The sequence below is a fragment of the Phasianus colchicus genome, chromosome 7 (genome assembly GCF_987193195.1).
Source record: "Phasianus colchicus chromosome 7, bPhaCol1.hap1.1, whole genome shotgun sequence".
Lineage (NCBI taxonomy): Eukaryota > Metazoa > Chordata > Aves > Galliformes > Phasianidae > Phasianus > Phasianus colchicus.
In genome coordinates, this window is record NC_143442.1 from 851,698 (window position 1) to 871,326 (window position 19,629).

The 19,629-nt window shown below is 57.0% G+C and overlaps 1 protein-coding gene, 1 long non-coding RNA gene and 2 other non-coding genes across 7 annotated transcripts; 2 read left to right on the top strand and 2 right to left on the bottom strand.

The window, feature by feature from the left end:
• Positions 1 to 396: 396 nt before the first annotated feature.
• On the top strand, positions 397 to 467 carry TRNAG-GCC (transfer RNA glycine (anticodon GCC)). The gene has a single exon. It is a non-coding gene; the product is annotated as a tRNA-Gly (tRNA).
• Positions 468 to 734: 267 nt separating this feature from the next.
• TRNAA-CGC (transfer RNA alanine (anticodon CGC)) lies at positions 735 to 806 on the bottom strand. Its single transcript has one exon. It is a non-coding gene; the product is annotated as a tRNA-Ala (tRNA).
• Positions 807 to 3,653: 2,847 nt separating this feature from the next.
• On the bottom strand, positions 3,654 to 7,346 carry LOC149917162 (uncharacterized). Its single transcript, XR_016467962.1, has 3 exons — positions 5,958 to 7,346; positions 4,264 to 5,423; positions 3,654 to 4,120 (listed from the first exon to the last, which is right to left on the bottom strand). It is a non-coding gene; the product is annotated as an uncharacterized LOC149917162 (long non-coding RNA).
• Positions 7,347 to 10,599: 3,253 nt separating this feature from the next.
• NR4A2 (nuclear receptor subfamily 4 group A member 2) lies at positions 10,600 to 17,608 on the top strand. Of its 4 annotated transcripts, none has more exons than XM_090143441.1 (8): positions 10,600 to 10,898; positions 11,516 to 11,638; positions 11,841 to 12,706; positions 13,233 to 13,362; positions 13,443 to 13,531; positions 14,042 to 14,244; positions 14,693 to 14,871; positions 14,960 to 17,608. In XM_090143441.1, the coding sequence occupies exons 3-8, from the start codon at positions 11,843 to 11,845 to the stop codon at positions 15,214 to 15,216; spliced, it is 1,722 nt and encodes a 573-aa protein (XP_089999567.1). In that variant the 5' UTR covers positions 10,600 to 10,898; positions 11,516 to 11,638; positions 11,841 to 11,842; the 3' UTR covers positions 15,217 to 17,608. The 4 variants fall into 4 exon arrangements, with proteins under 4 accessions (XP_089999567.1, XP_089999566.1, XP_089999565.1 ...); XM_090143439.1 differs by having other exon boundaries at positions 10,603 to 10,898; positions 13,443 to 13,606; positions 14,960 to 17,607; XM_090143440.1 differs by lacking the exon at positions 11,516 to 11,638 and having other exon boundaries at positions 10,602 to 10,898; positions 13,443 to 13,606; positions 14,960 to 17,607.
• The last annotated feature ends 2,021 nt before the right edge of the window (positions 17,609 to 19,629 follow it).

A 19,629-nucleotide genomic window follows, 5' to 3' on the forward strand; every position in this document is an offset into this window, starting at 1 on the left:
GACATTGTTACATCACTGTGCAGGCACTCCTGCACCATTACCCACTGCTGTCCTGCGTGCCACTGGATATCAGTGCCTGTGGGCTGTGTGCCTCAGAGCAGGGCTGTGCTTAGCAGAGAGCTGTGCCTCTGCTGGTGGCCTCCTCTGGCAGTGTCCTCCCAGCACTGAAAGGTACAAGAATAAACTTAGCCTGAATGCTGTTAAAATTAGGGGATGATGAGTTCATTAGAGAAAGTTACGGGGTTTTTAATCTGTTGGGGGAAAATATGTATACGAATGTTGCCAGCTTTCTAAAAACATTTTCTCCTGGAGGTGATGGCCAAGAAGGAAATGGCAGCAGAAACTCAACGTTTGAGATGTTGTAGGACAGAGGAGGAAAGCAGCGCAGCAAGTCGTGCATTGGTGGTTCAGTGGTAGAATTCTCGCCTGCCACGCGGGAGGCCCGGGTTCGATTCCCGGCCAATGCAACCGAAGCTTTTTCTTTTCTCTCTATTATTTTTTTCTTCCTTTTGAAGGCTTTATTTATTTACTCGCTTGTCTTTCATTTCGACAAAAAGCAGTTCGCGTTTTAAGGTCGGAGAAGCTGCAGCGGCGCACTGCTTGACCGGCCCCCCGAAGGACTCGCCTCAGGCGCATAGCGGCGCTGTGGGGCGGGGCCGCGCCAATCGCGGCAGCGGGAGCGTCCCGCAGCTGGGGAGAAAGAAAAAAAACATTTCGAAGCGAAAAGAAGCCGCTGGAGATGCCGGGGATTGAACCCGGGACCTCACACATGCGAAGCGCGCGCTCTACCACTGAGCTACATCCCCGGCTACAGCGAAACTCCTGCGGGGCGCTATGAGAGGGCGGGCCGGCGCGCGGGGCCGGGCGGAACCCAGCGGGAGGAGCGCACTGCGGTCAGCTCGGCCCCTCGCCCGGCCCCGCCCGCCCTTGTCCCCGGGCTTCCCGCCGCCCCGCTCCGCGCCCGCGCCCCGTGGAGGCTCCCGACGGGCGCTGTCCTCGGGGCTTCCGGGCGCTTGGCCACAACGTTCCGCTCTTTGCTGCGCAGTGCATTCCGGCCCGGCTCCCCTTCGTGCTGCCTGCGGTGGTCCCGTGTGTTAGCGCTGTCAGCGTGTCTGCAGTCCCAGATTTCCCACACAGGGTGCTCCCTCACCCCTACCGAAAAGTTGTTCTTCCACACGTTAGTATGAAGCTCCCTACGTCCAGGTTTTAGGCCGTCACTCCTTGTCCTATTGCTACACACCACCGAGAAGAGCCCGGCTCATCCTTTTGCCTCCCACCTCCCTTTAGATATTCATTAACACGAATCAGGTCCCATCTCAGCCTCCTTTGCCCCAGGCTGAACAGCCCCAGGTCTCTCAGCCTTTCCTCGTAGGGAAGATGCTCCGGGCCTTTTATCATCTTTGTGGCCCTTTGCTGGACTCCTTCCAGGAGATCCCTGCCTTTTCCCCCACGTTACACAAAGCAGATCCGATGTGTGGTTGGTCTTAAAGCAAAGCAACATCTCTACTGCAGCTAGATCTAAATATCCTCCAGAGCACCACCCACCAAATGCAGCATCAATCGAATTATTCAGGAAAGGCTCGACGTGTGCATCCTACAGGAGGAAATAAGATGCCTTGCGCTGAGCTATGAAGTAAAACAGAAGGAGTCCTTTATGGACGTGGATCTCCCCAAGCCTACCAACACTGCCAGCAGCGCCACAGGGCCAGCAGTGCCCCCGCACACAGCCCTGCTGCCGACAGCTGCCTGCAGCCCCTGCTTCCAGGAAACACTCGGTCATCCCATGCGGTTTCTAATTCTGCTGGGTGCCCTGGCACAGGCCCAGCATTCAGCTCTCTCAAGGGCCCTCTCATAGCGCTACATTCACCTCTTTGTGTTTGGGTTTCTTTGCTGACATCAGGGAAAAACAATGTCGCCGTTCTCAGCCGTCCCCCCGCTTGTTCCTCAGCGGCATTAACTCGTTCCTGTAGCCCAGTGGCGGTGCCGTGTGCGGCAGGACCTGCCTGCTCCCGGAGGATGCCATTTCACTGCACCTCTTCACAGCTCTGCATTTTCCATCAATTCTAGTTAGACACACACTGACATTCACTCTGTATTTCCCGCAGCCATTTTTCTCCTGATGGAGCTGATGGACCCCTGTCATTCAGCCCAAAAAGAGCCCAGTTCCAAAGTCACCCGAAGCGCAGGCTGCTCGAGTGACTCCAACACAACTGTGGGAGAGGGGCGGTTCTTTCTGGCACAGTTGCCAATGACTGTGCTTGCTGCCAGGATCAAATGTTTGCACTCAGAAGTCCTTTTTAAAATAGACACGTTGGTTCGATGAAAGACAGGGTTAAAATGCAGCAGCATAAGACAAACATACAAAGAGTGCTCATCTCATCGGTGCTATGTGCCATCCCCATACAGCTGCAGGCTGGCCAGGCCCAAACGAGCTCTGGGGATGTGCCTTCATCCTGGGAACCAAAGCACTGTGTGCACTGTCTCCTAAAAGCCTTGAGCTATCGCTAGATCCTGTGCTAATGGCACCAGGCATTGATAAATATGCAGCTAACGTTATTTTTCTTCTACCATATGATCACACTGTCCACTCGTTTTCAAGCACTCGGGTGATTATTCACGGATCTCTTGCATTATTGATGCCTTATTTAGCATTCCTGTCCTCCTGCAGAAAACACTCCGTCAGAGATCAGAAAGATGTAACCGAAGTGACAAATCTCAGGGCTCAGGAACACCGCCTGCTTACTTATGGCACTCACCAAACCATCTTTCAATAATAAATGTGTTGGGAAAAAGAAATGAGGACAGATTTGTGATTTGCTGTTAAACAGCTATAAAATTTTCCAACTTTTGCACTTAGCAAATTGTTCCTACCTGATCAGAGAACGCAGTGCTCAGAGCTGCACTCAGGCAGTTCTGCACGTGTGTTAGGCTGCTTTTCAACCAAGTTGCACTCATGATTCCTCCAAATACAAATCACTCTTCCTCCTTTATTTTTATAGCTTTTCTTTTTGTTAAGTCCCTGATTTTCCTGCCTGAAACAGAGGAATTCCATTCCAGGAGCTCTGTTGTTGGTCTCCAGGCATTCAGTATGTGCCACAGAACCTCTGTGCTCACCTGGCTTTGGTTATTCCCACTGAATAGTAGGAACTGTGAAAGTTAGAGTGAAAAAAAGGAGATTAAAAGGCAGAAAATGGGATTAAAACCGCGAGCTGGGAGATTGATTGGGGTTGTAGGCAGAGAAGTGATAGCCCCGCAGAAATTATTTGGCTGACAAACTAATTACCCAATGTTACAGTGTTTTTCTCATCCGAATTCAGCCCTTGGGAAGCAGCATTCAGTGAGAAGAACCTCAGCTGTTCTCCAGTGTAGTCAGAGGGGGACGTGAGCAGTCCAGGATCTGGTGCAAACAGGAATTGGTTGTAAAACTCAGACAGAGGGGCTGCAGCAACCACACACCTTCGCACAGATTATCAAGCTGATGCATCCGGACTGCTAAAGGCAGCTCACAGTGCTGCCCGTGAGGCCAGGACAGAGGCTGCTCGGTCAGCCAGCATGGCACGGCCCTTCATGTTTTGTGCAGGGAATGCCCAGCTACAACCCTGGAAAATGCCACAGCCCTGCAAAAGTGCCCCACTGTTGTTATGGTTGAGCACTGACCTCTTCTATGAGCCTTCTCACTCCATGGCCGCAGTTCTCACTGTGTCCCAGCATGCAGAAGTGGAACACGGAAGGAAAAAAAATATATTTATTTCAGTTTGTTTGCTAAGTGTCATGTTTTTAAGGAGGAGATAGTCGGAATTTCTTCTTGGAACAGGAGTTCTTTGTCGTTCCTGGAGGAGGTTTGGAAATATAGATATGTGTCTGCATTGAATCCCATCACCTTCTGCTGGTAAGTAGCATACAATATGCTTATACAGCCACGATATCATTACAAGCATTAGCTAAGTTCTTTTCTGGTGATCTGGCATTGCACAGCAAGAAGGCAAAGCTCCTGTTCATCGACTGAGGTCAAACATCACTCCGAGTTCAGACGGCTGCAGAGCACTGCAGCTTCCTGCGCTCCATGGTTGCAAGATGGGAATCTCTTGCTTTGCTCTTCCTCCTGTTCTTCAGCTTGTGCCTGGAATCCAGAACAGAACTACTGCTATTATTATGGTTTTCAGAAAAAAGTGGAGGAGGTAAATATCTTGGGAGTAAATCATTTTTAATCAATTTTGAGGTGTGTAGGTCTTTAAGCTCATAAAATCGTGCAGTCAAACTGACCTGGAGATGTAGCCTCGTATTAACAACGCTCCTTTTGCACTTCATAATGATTGTTCATCACTGCTGATTGCGGCAGCCAACAATTTCTTTGGCGTGCGATGCTGACTTTGAATATCACTAAAAGCTTTGATTCCCACATGGACAGAAAATGATGTTCAGCTGACGGTGGGTCTCTGTCCCACACCTCTGTCTGCTCTCCTACTGCCAGGCAGCCACGGTGCAGCACGGGACCCTAAAAATAACTGCAGAAAAGCAACATCCACTGACAGACAAGGAGTTGTTGACTGAACTGAGTAAAGCAGAAGTCTCGGTGGCAGTGGATGTGAGGAGCAGGGATAGGTGGGAGCTGCTGGGACGGAGCTGACTGCTGCTGCCAAGTGAGCACACTCATACTGGGGCAGCTGTTAACCCCATGGCAGAGCAGAGTGTGTCAAAGCAGTTCCCTGAAGTTACGCTCCCTGTCCTGGTATGATGCTAAAATTACACAGAAACAGAAAGTTGTAACAGAAAAAAATGTTAATTGAGACCTTGAAGTCAGAGAAGGAGGAGTATTTTTCACTTCAGAGCTCCAATCAGATAAATTAGTAATAATACCAACATCTGAAAGAAGCATCTCACCTTATACCTCTGAAATTCAGGCACCCGCTACAAAAAGGGCTTAGGAAGGACTGAGTGCACAGACCAGCTGTGCTCAGGAGTTTGGAGAGCATGCACTGCACATGTTCCAACCCAGGAGCCCAGGTTTGGCTGCTGTGCCTCCCTGCAGCAGAGGGAAGGAGCTACAGGGACACCCAGCCCTGCAGCCCTGCAGCCAAAAAGCAGCCACACCTCGTGCACACCAATGGACCTCCATGAGGAGGGAGACCTGCAGGACACACAGCCCGGGCTGCAGGTGGTGGTCATCAGGTGTGGGCTTTGCTGCTCTCTGAGAACGGCTAATTGTGTTTTACTCGGTAATCAGAGGCTCTTAGGGCAATTTTCCCCCTTCATCTTACCTTCCCAGACTCACCTGATTTAGATGCCACTCGTAATTAAGCACGCTATTAATAACAGCACTTGACTCAGGCCTCGAGCTGAAGGTATTTTCCAATTTTCCTCTGATTCCTTCATCAAAGTGACTCCCAGGAGCTGATGGGTGCACGGATAACAGGAGGGCAGACCTGTATATGCAGGGCACTGACAAGGTCTCAACAAAAACGCTCTCATCCCATCCACAGTCACTCCCTGTGCCTTTTCCCTTTGCACCATTCTGCACCCTGCATCCCTTCCCTCCAAAATCCATGTTTTTGGCTGTGCTGCTTGCAGAGCTCGGTGGCATTCCCCGTCCTTGGAATGATGCTGTATGATGGGGGCAGGTGCTTTGTTCTGTGGGTGTTTTTTAGATAGCAGCTTATCCAGCCTTCACCATCGATACCTTAATAGGAACCTGGTCCATGGACTTGCTCACTGGGAAGTATGGATAATTTAATAGGAATTTGACTAATGGAAGAATCAATTTGTTTTTTTCAATGCTATCTTGGCCTGGAATGTTGTGCTCTGCAAACTAATTTCTTTCTTTCTGCTTATCCCATCAATACGGGCTGATTTTGCTGGCTGTTGTATGGACCAAATGAGTAAATATGCAATCTAGATTTTTTACAATGCTTTTTATAATTAAAGTTCTGCCATCCAAAAAAACCCCAACTTCTTTTTACCTGCTAGTAACATTCACAGCGTCCCATTTTCACTTCAGTTTTGACCTGTGGTCTTCATACTGAAGAACCAGACGCCATTCAGTTAGACCTGCAAAGAGACAAACCCCAACAGCCTTCCTCTGTCCCACATGCAGGCCCCAGTGTGGGCAGCATCCATCACTGGGGAGGCCTGGGGCTGCTCTCGGTGCTGGGGCAGAGTGGAATCAGTGCAAACCAGCTCCCTATGGCAGCTTTTAAAAGTGATGAAGGAGCTTCATTTGCAGCTTAGACTTCCTTTTTTTTTCCAAAGCATTGGAAATAATTAACTTCTTCGAATATAGCTCCTACCCCATGTTAGAATCAGGCGGTCTAAAAAGCAAAATGATATTTTAATAGCTGCGTTCATAATTACAAACACCATTCTTCACACCAGCGCTGTTTTCAATTAGCGAGCTGTGTGGTTGGCTCTGCTCTCCCTGCCCTGTGCCTCCAATGGATGCTGCAGGCGCACGGATCAGGAGCTGCACTCTCCCTGCTGCACAGCTCCTCAGCGCCTGTGCCACCATCCATGGCGACTGTGTGGTTCAGTGCTGAGACTGCCCGAGTGGAGCAGGTCCCAGGGACCTCGTGAAAAGTACCCCCAAACTGTGGGAAGGGGCTCGCTTAAGGAAAGAAGTGAATTACACCAGATTTCTGTGGGTGTTGGCAGTTAATACTCATAACGCAGAAAAAAAAAAAAAAAGAGAGAGAAAAAGAAAAAAAAAAAACAACAATGTGTAATTGTGCTATTTTAGAGCACTTGTGACATAAACACATCCCCCAAGTGCTGTTATTCTTGGTCTCCCAGGGTTGCAGAACAGCGGGCGGCTGTCAGCGCGCACCGCAGCCCCGCTTCCCGTGTGCCAGGCAGGCCTGAGGGATGGGAACTCAGGGCAGCAGGCAGCTGGGCTGGGACACGAGGTGTGGGCTTCTCACTGGATGCTGGCTCTGTCCCCAGGCTGCCCGGAACCCAGCTTGGTGGCCAAATGCACCGAGCAGCTCAGTCAGGGTCTGCACGCAGCTCCATGTGGGGAGAGAAGAGCCATTGCACTCCTACCTGCTGCTGGAAGCAAACTAACTCGTAGGGCTGAGCACCGCAGCTGTCACTTTGGTGTCACCTGCTGCACGGCTGGGCAGGCGTGCAGTGCCAACAGCAACAGTGGGAGCCGGGATGCAGCACCAGGGAGCCGTGTGAGTCCCAGCAGTGCAGTCACTACTTCGGGCATTTCCAAACCTTCCAGGAAGTCACTGCCACGATAAAAACCCAAAGTACGTATGCGCTATAGCAGGGACGTGGGCGGCTGTTCCAGCACACAGATGCGTGCTTTATGTAAGAAAACTCCCCGGGCCCCTCAGCCCGCCGACTTTCCGCAGGACGAGAACCGCAGCCGCGCTGCCGCCGCTGCCGGCGGGGATCGCCGCGGGTCGGGCCGGGCCGCGCTCCCCCCGCTCTGCGCGCTCCCGACGCTCCGCACGCAGCTCCGCTCCCGACGCGCCCCCCGGGGCCGCGCCCCCCCCCTCGCCCCCCGGCAGTGTCGCTCCCTCCGTCGGGAAGCAGCGCTCGGTTCGGGCGGAGCGTCCCGCACAGCTGCATTTCTGGGAGTGCAGATGTTGCTAATGGCAGCTTAAGGCACGGATGGGCAGAGAGCAGATGGGCTGCGGCGGTGCCATATGGGCCGTTTAGCCTCTCGACCCGACGGGTATCAATCACGGGGACGGCGGAGCGGCTCCGAGCCGCCGAGGAGCACCGGGGATCACCGCCAGCCCCCGGACCGGGCAGCGGGGGATGCGAACGCACCGCGCTGCCGTGCAGAGAGAGAGCAGAGCCGGCAGGCAGCACCGAACCGCCCGTGTGAGGGCCGGGCCCCGACAGCTGCCGAGCAGGCAGCCCACGGCTTCTTGTTCTGGAATAAGGAAAACGGCGTTATGGAGCCCGGAATAACCGGATAGCAGTGAGAACAGAACCGCGTGGCTGCAGGAAACAGCGTGTGCGTGGTGTCAGGGGAGGTCCGGGCAGGGAAGGACAAATGATGCTCGTTCAGAAACGTAAGGAAATCTGAGGGCGGGGCTCCTCGTGCAAATCAATGCGGAATGAGGCACCCAAGTTCGGGTTCCCCACACCCGACGTTGTGCCACACTTGGGCCTCGCTGCTACCAGCACCACTGGGCTCCTGTGCTCCTTCAGCTCCTGCACCGCAATGCTCCTTTGGGCCTGGGGTGTTCACAGAATTACAGGATGGCCTGGGTTGCAAAGGCTCACAATGCTCATCCAGTCCCAAGCCCCTGCTGTGTGCAGGTCGCCAACCAGCAGCCCAGGCTGCCCAGAGCCACATCCAGCCTGGCCTTGGATGCCTGCAGGGATGGGGAAAGTTCACCCCTTGCTGCATCACACGCAGCAATCCCATCCATCTCCGTGCTTTGATCAAACACACAACCACTGGGCCGCAGGGATGTTCTCCAAAACCCAGCCCTGGCACTGCTGTGCTGCACTCGTCCTGGTGGGCTGCACACCGGCACCAGCTGGCAGCAGGTGATGCCCTTTGGGGTCACGGCATTTTGGCTCTGCAGCACATGCAGGTTCAGCCCTTCTGTGTCTGAGCAGAGCAGCTCAGCACTGCATCTCTGCAACCACCCGTGGGAGTGGCGATGGCACAGCGCTGCACACACAGCATGTGCACACGTGGATGCCCGTGTGTGCTGTGCCCATGTGTGCCCATGTGTGCCCAGGGCAGTCCAGCTGCAGCCCTCACAGCTCCCACATCCCCCCCACGGCACTGGGTTACACACTGGGCAGAGCAGCAGAGAAATAGGGACTAACAGCACTTTGTGTTTGGTGCTTTGGGGAAAGAGAGACGCTTCTTTTTAATTAAACATCTCCTTTGTGCTCTCGTATTGAGGTACCAAAATACGGCATTTCGCCACATGTATGAAATTGTGTTTGCATTTATTTAATTTGGAGTCCTTTTTTAAAGGCATGGAGTCTCGAATGTTTGTTCTCCATTTTTTTCACATCATTACTCTGATACTGCTTGATTAGCTCCCTCCCCAGTCATGATTGGTAATTAAAATAGGCATTAAAATTAGTCACTTAGCAATTTTGCTGTTCAATTGGCAATTAAATTACTTAATTGCAATTAAAGTCCTAATTTTAATTGGCAAAATGATAGATGTAGATTTAAGATAATATGTATAAATACTTTAATAAGTGTCTATATAAGGATTACTTAATTACTCAACTTCAAGTTTATGCTGTTAACTTCAGAACTTTTAAGTGAGTAATGAAATTTATATCACATCTATTCTAAGGATATGGTAATGAGGAGCATCTCTGGGCCCTGAGCAGGGTTTGCTCCGTGCAGGTCGGATGGCAGCGCTGTGCTGCATGGCACCGTGTGCTGCTGTGCTGCTATGGGCTCTTTTCTCATCTTTATCAGCTCGTAGAATCACAGAACCACACAATCGTGGAATCATAAGGGTTGGAAAAGCCCTCTAGGATCCCAACCCCACCCACCCCCCCATTCCCACTGCCCACGTCCCTCAGTGCCACATCCCCACGGCTCTGAGATGCCCTCAGGGATGGTGACCCCCACTCCCTGGGCAGCTGTGCCACCGCCTGACTGCTCTGTGGAGAAGGAATGCTTCCTAATACCCCACACGACCCCGGCACAACGTTCCCTCCCGCCCTGTCGCTGCTACCTGGAGCAGAGAGGGACAACCTCCAACCTCCTTTTGGGGACGCGCCTTCTCCCAGCCCTCGGGAAAAGCCTTTGGGCTGCAGACACGGGATGAGCCGCTCAGAGCCCTATGGGAGAGCACCCGCCAGACGTACGGCATCACTGCGCATTTGCCTTCTTTTTGCTGCACGAAGTGATCGCATCTCTGGTTTTTGTTGTATTTTTTCCCCCAAATCCCGTTCATTCCGAGCCGAGGCCGCTCCCCGCCCGCAGCCTGGGCACCCCGTGCCCCGTGCCGGGCCGCTCCGCGGTTCCCCCTGCCATCCCATCCCATCCCGTCCCGTCCCGTCCCGTCCCGTCCCGTCCCGTCCCATCCCATCCCGTCCCGTCCCGTCCCGTCCCGTCCCGTCCCATCCCGCGGTTCGGTCCCGTCGGAGCAGCGTGCTATTTCGGGCGCTTTTGGCGCGCCGCGCGGTTGCGTCAATGGCGGCGCCGCTGCGTCACGGCCGGCCGCCCCGCCCCGCCCCGCGCTCACTTTTTCCCTTTCGCCCGCGGGTGACGCCGCCGCGCTCCATGCAAATGAGGCGGCGCTCATGCAAATGAGGCCCCGCCCCTCCACGCCCCGCTTAAGGTGCCGTCGCCGACGGGGCGGGCGGGGATCCCCGGGCGCGCCCCCGCGGTCCGCCCCGCCCAGAACCTGGCGGGGGAGCTCCGCCGCGGGCACGCGGAGCGCCGGGCACGGCGGCGGCGGCCGCGCACCCCGAGCGCTGCACGGCGCGCCCCGCGCGGACCCACCGACGGCGGCCGCGGGGAGAGGGGCGGGGAGCGGGGGGCGGCCGCGGGGCGACGCGGGGCGGCCCGAGCCCACCTTAAACCGTGACTCGCGGTGATGTCACGTCGGAAATTTACCAAAGCGAGCGCTGGCCAACGGCGCGGGGCGGCCGGCCCCGGCGGGCTGATTGGGCGGGCGGCGCTGACGCGCGGTGACGCTCGAAGCCTTTAGGTGCACGTTGGTTGGGAACGCGGAGCGCACATAAACAAAGGCACATTGCGGGAAGGGCACTCCGAGCGCTCTGCTCGCACGGCGCTGCGCTGCCGCCGCCGCCGCTCCCGCGCGGAGTCCCGCCGTGCCCGGCCGTGTCCCGCCGAGCCGTGCCGTGCCGTGCCGTGCCGTGCCGTGCCGTGCCGTGCCGGCCCCGCGCCCACCGCCGCCCGCCACTTGGATGCCCGCTCCGCTCTCCGCTCTCCGGTGAGTCCCGTGACACCGCGCACCCCGTGCCCGGGCGCTGCCCGCGGGGTTCCGCGCGTGGGGCGCGGCCGCCGTCGGGGGATGCGCGGGGAGGCGGCGGCGGCGGCGGCGGGGCCGTTCTCGGCGCGTGTCCCGCTCGGATGAGGCCGGGCGGCTCCGGGGGTCCCGGCCGGGCGCGGGCCGGGAGCGGCTCGTCCAGTTTGAGGCTGCGCTTTCCGTCGGCTTCGAATGAATCCGGGCTCGCTGTCGGCCGTGCCCCCTCGGGCAGGGCTCCAAATGTCACCGCGGCGCCGGGACCTCGGGGAGGTGCGGCCGCCCCCGCTCCTCGCCTCTGCCGGCGGGGCCGCTCTGACGTGAGCGGCTGGGAGGAAAAACCGAAGCGGTTCCCTCTGCCAGAAAAGCGAGGGCAGAGCCGCCCGCGTGCGCGGAGCGGCGCGGAGTTTCCCTCCGACCCTCGTCCCCGCCGCGCCCACGCGCGCCGCCCGCAGCCGCCGGAGCCGTTCCCGCAGCCGGGGCCGGGCGGGGGAAGGGGAGGGGGGTCGGCGCTTCTCTCTTTCGGCGCCCGCGACCCGAACGCCCGCGAGCGGCTGACGGGAGGCTCCGCGCGTGTGTTGCAGCGGGCGCACCGGGCAGGCTGGAGTCCCCCTCCGAGCGCTGACACCGCGGAAACTTCGCTCCCCGTCGCGTCCCGACGCTGTCCGCCTTTAGTTCCCTCGAAAACGCCTCCAACTCGCCTGAAGGTTTGTGAGCTCCGCGAGCCCGAGCGGCGGTGCGGGGCGGGGGTCGCGGCGCGGGGCCGGGATCCCGCAGTCGGGCGGGGATCCCGCAGCCCCCGCCGTCCCGGGCGTCGCCGGCGCTGGGAGCGGGGCGGGGGAGCGGCGCGGGGCCGGCGGAGGGCGCGGAGCCGCCCGGGCTGAGTGTGTGTCCCCGTTTCGTTTCCAGCCATGCCCTGTGTTCAGGCTCAGTATGGGTCCTCGCCTCAAGGAGCCAGCCCGGCCTCCCAGAGCTACAGTTACCACTCTTCAGGAGAATACAGCTCCGATTTCTTAACTCCGGAGTTTGTCAAGTTTAGCATGGACCTCACCAACACTGAAATCACTGCCACCACTTCTCTCCCCAGTTTCAGTACCTTTATGGACAACTACAACAGCAGCTACGACGTGAAGCCTCCTTGCTTGTACCAAATGCCCCTGTCCGGACAGCAGTCCTCCATTAAGGTGGAAGACATTCAGATGCACGGCTACCAGCAGCACGGCCACCTGCCCCCCCAGCCCGACGACGTGATGGCCCATTCGGGCTCCGTCTACTACAAGCCCTCGTCGCCCCCGACCCCTTCCACGCCCGGCTTCCAGGTGCAGCACGGCCCCGTGTGGGACGACGCCGGCTCCCTGCACAACTTCCACCCCAACTACGTGGCCACCACGCACATGATCGAGCAGCGCAAAGCGCCCGTCTCCCGCCTCTCACTCTTTTCCTTCAAGCAGTCCCCCCCCGGCACTCCCGTCTCCAGCTGCCAGATGCGTTTCGACGGACCCCTCCACGTGCCCATGAACGCGGAGCCGGCCGGCCCCCACCACGGCGTGGACGGGCAGCCCTTCGCCGTGCCCAGCCCCATCCGCAAGCAGCCTCCCATGGCCTTCCCCGGGCTGCCGCTGGGCCACGCGCCGCAGCTGCTGGACAGCCAGGTGCCCTCGCCGCCCTCGCGGGGGTCCCCGTCCAACGAGGGGCTCTGCGCCGTCTGCGGGGACAACGCTGCCTGCCAGCACTACGGCGTGCGCACCTGCGAGGGCTGCAAGGGCTTCTTCAAGGTGAGCGGGGCTGGGGGGGGGCGGAGGGGTCGGGGCAGAGCGGAGCGGAATTCCCCGCGGCGGAGCGAAAGGATCTCTTTATTTCGGCGTCCTGATTGAATAATCGGATCGTTTGGAATGGAGAAGGTCTCCAAGGGATGTGAATAGTATGAGTGCCCACGGATGTGTATTTGCCGAGCGCCTCCGTCCCTTCTCTCGGCATATAAAGCGCTGTGGGGTTGGCTCAGATGTTAACGCTGTCAATATTCTGTTGTTAAATGCCCTGGGAAAAAAAGAAAGGGAGAAAGGGGGGGGCGGAGGGGGAGAGAGAAAAAGGGGAAGGAGAAAAAAAAAGAGAAAAAAATAGGGAAAGGGGAAAAAAAAAAGGAGGAAAAATAAAAAATGGGGAGAAAGAGGAGAAAAAAAAAAGAAAGGAAAGGAAATGGGAGAAGGAAAGGCATGCGGAGAAATGCGGCGGCGGGGAGCGGGGCTGGCGGCTCCTGCGGACCCCCCGCTGACAGCGCGCCGTCCCCGTCCCGCCCCGCAGCGCACGGTGCAGAAGAACGCCAAATACGTGTGCCTGGCCAACAAGAACTGCCCGGTGGACAAACGCCGCCGGAACCGCTGCCAGTACTGCCGCTTCCAGAAGTGCCTGGCCGTCGGCATGGTGAAGGAGGGTGAGTGCGGGGCTCAGTGCCGGGCCGGGCCGCACCGAGCCGAGCCCCGTCGGGGCGGCTGAACCGCGCTTCTCTTGCAGTGGTTCGCACAGACAGCCTCAAAGGCCGGAGGGGTCGCTTGCCATCCAAACCGAAGAGCCCCCAGGAGCCCTCTCCCCCCTCTCCCCCGGTGAGTCTGATCAGTGCGCTGGTGAGAGCCCATGTCGACTCCAACCCGGCTATGACCAGCCTGGACTATTCCAGGGTAAGCTGGACCGAGCTCGCGTTGGGACCTTGCCGCGCCCTCCGCGCCCGGCACGCAGCGGCCGCCCGCAGCCCGCAGCCCGGAGCGGCTCAGCACAGCGCGTTGCGGCGGGCGGACGGACGCTCCCCGGCCGCGCTCCGGGCGTCCCCGGCGCCGGCTGTGCCGCTCCCCTCGCGGGCTGTGCCGTACGGCCGTCCCCGCGGGGCGGCCCCCGCTGAGCTGCGCGGAAACGGCGATTTGCATATCGCGAGCGGCGACCTCGTCGCGCCGTTCCTAATGGAATTAATTGCCCCGGAACATCTAATTTCCTTAGTGGTCAGAGAGAGATTTAATTGTTAGAAAAACCCGGCTCCCCTCTTAGAAACGGGGTTAGCAATTTCACGGGTTATATACTTCGGAGAACCTCATTAAGTGCTTTTTAAAATGAATTTCCAGTTCCAGGCTAACCCCGACTACCAGATGAGCGGGGACGACACTCAGCACATCCAGCAGTTCTACGACCTGCTCACCGGCTCCATGGAGATCATCCGCGGCTGGGCGGAGAAGATCCCCGGCTTCACCGACCTGCCCAAAACCGACCAGGATCTGCTCTTCGAGTCCGCCTTCCTCGAGCTCTTCGTGCTGCGCCTGGCGTACAGGTGAGCGGCCGCCAGCCGGGATGGGAGCGGTGGGAAGCAGAGCCTTTTGGGGCCGGTTAATGAAGCCGTGCTTTATTAACTCCATGGTAATTAGGTGCCTCTTAAATCCTTCGTTTATTGCTCCTCGACTAATTAGTTGTTTAGCTTTTCTCCCCTCATCTTCTCTGCCTTTCCCTTTCCCTTTTTGCCTTTCCCTTTCCCTTTTTGCCTTTCCCTTTCCCTTTTTGCCTTTCCCTTTCCCTTTTTGCCTTTCCCTTTCCCTTTTTGCCTTTCCCTTTCCCTTTTTGCCTTTCCCTTTCCCTTTTTGCCTTTCCCTTTCATTTTTTCTCGCTCTCTCTCTCTCCTCCTTTTCTGTCCTCTTTTTCTCTCTATCATTTTTCTTTTCCCATCTAATTTTCCTTTCTCACCCACTCCCCCATTCATACTGTTGCTGTCACACTGCCCGCAGGTCGAACCCCGTGGAGGGGAAGCTCATCTTCTGCAACGGGGTTGTCCTGCACCGGCTGCAGTGCGTCCGCGGCTTCGGGGAATGGATCGATTCCATCGTTGAGTTTTCCTCCAACTTGCAGAACATGAACATCGACATCTCGGCGTTCTCCTGCATCGCTGCCCTGGCCATGGTGACAGGTCAGTGCCCCCCACCCATCTCCTGCCCCCCACTGCTGTCCCGCGGTGTCACCCCGTAACGTCCCGCGCCCTCCCGTGTGTTTTGCAGAGAGGCACGGGCTCAAAGAACCCAAGCGGGTGGAAGAGCTGCAGAACAAGATAGTGAATTGTCTCAAGGACCACGTGACTTTCAACAGCGGGGGCCTGAATCGCCCCAACTATTTGTCCAAACTCTTGGGGAAGCTCCCCGAACTCCGCACGCTTTGCACGCAGGGGCTGCAGCGCATTTTCTACCTGAAACTGGAGGATTTGGTGCCACCGCCAGCAATAATCGACAAACTCTTCCTGGACACTTTACCTTTCTAAGACTCTTCCCGTGCACTGACGCTGAACTCGAGGAACCTTCGCCCGTCGGAAGGGGACTTCAGCTGGGCACGGGGCAGCGCGCGGGGCGGCACGGCCCCCCCAGCCAGCTCTGAGCCTCCTGCGGGCGGAGCGCGACGGGGCGTTTGGCTCTGGGGCACCATGGATGCGGCTCTCGGACTTCCCGAATCCCATGGTATAAACTTTTTATTCTCGGCTTATAGATGAGTTTATTATTGAGGACTTCTGGTTAAACAGACGAAGCAATCTGGCGACGCCGGGCGCGCGGCTCAGAGCGAGAGGGGCAGCCCACGCGCTGAGGGACCCGCGGGCATCGCCTCCTAAAGACTTAAAGTTTTCTGCTGTAAAAGAAAGCTGTAATATACACAGATCCTAAATGTTCCGTGGGTGGCATGCCAGGAAGGAAGGGAAAGGCTTGTACAGTTATCAGACGCCGTTTGGCTTTTCTACAAATGAACCCGTGCCTAGTTATGAATCTATATGGGAACCAATTCTAAAGAATTAAGAAATAAAAGCTAAACGTATTTGGGGGGAAAAAACACATTAAAAAAGAGGAGGAAAAGCGAATCGCTCCGTGCGAGGGGAGCGTGACGACCCTAAGGTGGCAATGTTATAGGCACTTGCTATTCAGTAATGTCTATATTCTATAAATAGTATTTCAGACACTATGTAGTCTGTTAGCTTTTATAAGGACTGGTAGTTCTCTGAGCTTCAAACGTTTTCTCAGTTGTAAAATAGGTGGGCACAAAAGTATTACCGACCCCAAACCCTCGCAGAGGGACTCATAGTGTTTGTAAGCACCGTCCACACCCCTTGTTTGTAAGTGTTGTATGTACTGTTGATGTTGATTAAAAGAAAAGAAGTTTATATCTTGATTATTTTGTTGTCTAAAGCGAGACGAACTTTGCATGCAGCAGCTTCTGGCCGTTTCCAGAGTGCTTATAATATACATCGCTCCCTGGAAATTACTGAGCACTTTGAATTTTTGTTCTGTTTTGTTGGTTATTTTCTTTTTTTAATGTCTAAAAATCGTCGGTTAATATATTATTTTATGTTGGAGTAATATTTTTAATATTGCCATATACTGTAGTATTTTTCTTTGTATATTTCCAGTATGGCACACGATACAGATCACTGCCTTTTTTTCTATGGTGTACAACAGTTAGAAACGCGGATTTGGTTTTTTTTTTTTTTTTTTTTTTCCCTATAACTCTTTCTTTGAGAAAGACAATTTTAATGTTTACAACAATAAAACGTGTAAACGAACAGAATCTCGTCTTCTTTCTGTCCAAGTGAGAAGCAGCAGCGCCAGCACCCATTGCAAATAAAGGACAATAGACTGACAATGTAGTAATAAACCGCACAGGAGAATGGATGGGGCGCTTTCGTTTCAGTAACGCGCGGCGGAACGCAGCGGCTCTGCGGGAGGAGGAGGAGGAAAAGCCCGCACCGAGAGGTTGGTCCTCGCGCCGCTTTTTGTCCTCATTCGAAGAGCTTTGGGTCCTCCGGCCGCTTCGGCACCGCCGGGCTCCCGCACGGCTCTTTGCGGTCCGTTTGGGGTGCGCAGCGCAGGACGGGGCGGCTCCGCGGGGTTCGGTTCGGTTCCGCACCGCAACGCCTGCGGGTGCCGGGAAGCGCCGCTCCGGGGAAGGCGAACCGCAACGCGGCTTTGTGGGAATCAATTGCGGTCAGCGGCGCGTTAGGAAGGAACTTCGCGGTCAGTTCAGGGGCTGCAGAAGGAGGCAGCGATAGCGGCCGTGCCCTCCGTCGGCTTCAGCCCGGAGCGGCGCCGCCGGGGGCTGCGGGACGCGTGCGGGGAGCGGCGGTCCGTTCCGGGCTCGGAGCTGGCGGGGGAAGCTGGGGAATTTGGGGAACTTCCGCCTCCTGCGGCGGGGACAAACGAAACGGCCGCCCGAGCGCTGCTCCTCCGTGCGCTCTCACCGACTCTGCGATGCTCCTCGCGGCCGCGTGCTCGACCCCCAGCGGCCCCGAGAGGCGGCAGCCGGACGGCAGAGGCAGCCCTCAGTGTGCCCTCAGCACAGAGCGGAGCTGCCCCTGTTCCCCCCGCTCCCGCAGCCCCCGGGCGCTGCCCGCGCCTCAGCGCGGTGGATGTGGGGCGGCCGCGCCGTCGGGGAGGGGCAGCTCGCGGGCCCGAGCCGGAGGCGTTGTCCCGTCGGGGCCGTGGGTGTGCGGGGCCGCGGCCGTTTGCACCGGCGGGGTTATTTCGAAGCATTTTTTTTGGAACGCTCCGGGCCGATTCCCCTCTCTTCGGAGGAGCGGGGCAGCCCGGGGGCACCGACGCTCGGGAAAGAGTCGGCGGGGAGAGCGGACAGGAAGCGCTGGGGGAGGTCGGCATCGACCGCGGTCCCCTCTGGGAGCGGGGAAACACACGGGGGCCGGGTTAAGGGCCGGGGCCGGGCGGGAGGCGCGGGCACAGGTGCGGGGCGGCCCCAGGTGCGGGGCCGGGTGGGGCTCAGATCCGCGGGGCAGAGCCCGGGCTTAGAGCGGATCGCGCGGCGGCCGCTCCTCCGGCAGAGCGGGGCTTCGTGCCCCTCCGGGTCCGCTCCGCCCGTGGCCGGGCCCCACGTGTTGCTGGGGTTGCCCCCTTCTCTCCGCTCGGCGCCGACGCAGAGGCTGGAACGGAGCCGTCGGGTTTGTCGGGTGCGGAGGTTTTACGGCTCGGATGGACGAGGAGGAATGGATTCCCGGTAAGCGCCGAAAGCAGCGAGTGCCGCTGCCGGCCGGCGCCTGTGCGGGTAGCGGCCTGGGTGCGGGTGCTGCGTGCCGGCCGGGCTCCGCTGCTCGGTATTGCCGACGCCGTCGAGACTTTAACCCTTACACCGAGATGCCGCCCGGTGTAGCTTCGTGTTGGGCCACGGGCTGCTTTCACTCGATACTTATTTTCTTTTGGCTGAGTATTTGAAAGAACTTTTCTGCCTCGCGGAGCGCCCCGGGCACAGCAGCCGTCCGTCCTTCGGCCGCAGCCCCGCACGATGCCATTCCCTGCCGGGCTGCGGGGGGGGCGGCACGGGGCGGCACAGCCCCTGCTCGGCCGAGCCCCGCTCTGATCGGAGGGCGTTACTTTCAGATGTACGGTATCCCCGATTAGTAACGGTGTTAATTGTTTTAGCTGCACACCGATCGTTACATTTCGGGCTGCCTTTTGTGCTCGGCCTGCGTGAGGAGGCAGACAAAGCCGTTCTGCTTGGTTCCCTGGGGGTTTCCTTTTTTTTTTCTGGTTTGTTATCAGTTTGTTACCCGACTTCTTTGCTCCTACGTTGCACTGATTCTGAAGTCGCTCCTTCAGTGCAGTGATGCATTGGAACAGAGCCTGTTTGCTGCAGTTATCTAAAGCCACGTTCCTCTTTCCACACAGTTCTATCGTGGGCCATCCCAGTGCTGGACACATTTCTCCCCCTGGTTTGGAGAGGTGAGGGGATTCGTGTGTAATCCCCCGAAACACGTTGGAGTTTGCAATGTGACAAACAAACTGGGGTGAGCTCAGGTCAGATGTTGGCTCAGTCAGTGCATTGTAGTCATCTGACATTTAATGCAAGCTGCATTTCTCTGCGGCCCAGGCAGTGCAATGCATGCCTCGTGTGTGCAGGGCTCTGCGTCCCATAGAGTGCATGTATGTCCGTGGTTCTGATGGAATCCACGAGTGCAGCTCAGGGCCGAGGCAGTGTCACGACATATTCTGGGGCTGCCTTTCCTGAGCACCGTATGGGAAAGATGAATTACCGCAGGCGTGACACCCTCGCAGGAGCTTTATTAGTTTTGGAATGCAATCAGCAACACTTGCTTTCTTAGCCCTTTACCTAATTATCCTCATCGCATATGTCACAGGCGTAGGGAACAGCCAGCAGGAATTTATGTCTGGGGAAGTCAGAGCTGGGGAGCTGCTCCGTGTGATTTTAGCCCCCTGACTTCTCTTTGGTAGCAAAGTCCCCGCGCTGCTGTGTGCGTAGTGCACCTCGGATGCACCTGGAGGTGATTTCTGCTGTATTAGTGAACCCACTGCTGCATAATCTGCATTTGCTGAAACGTTAGCCCTAAGTAACCTTTATGGCTGGCTGTGGTGCGGAGGGAGATGTTGGTATTCATGAATGTTTTGACATGTTTGACATTTTCTATACGGTGTGCTCTTTCTCTGTTCTTCTGATCTCCTCCTGCCTCCCCTCCCCAGCTGCAGCAGTAAATGCCCCCCCAGGCTGGGGGTGTGCTGGGCAGCACGGCTTTGGGTTTCGGTTTCAAAGTGGGCACCAGGGCAAACAATGCGATTATTGCATTTTAATGGGAGGCAACTCCGAGCAGAAGAGCTCATTTTGATGAAACAGGTGATTTGTGTTCCCTTTCCAAAGGGACGCATCTGGCGTACGGAGCTGTGAAATCGGA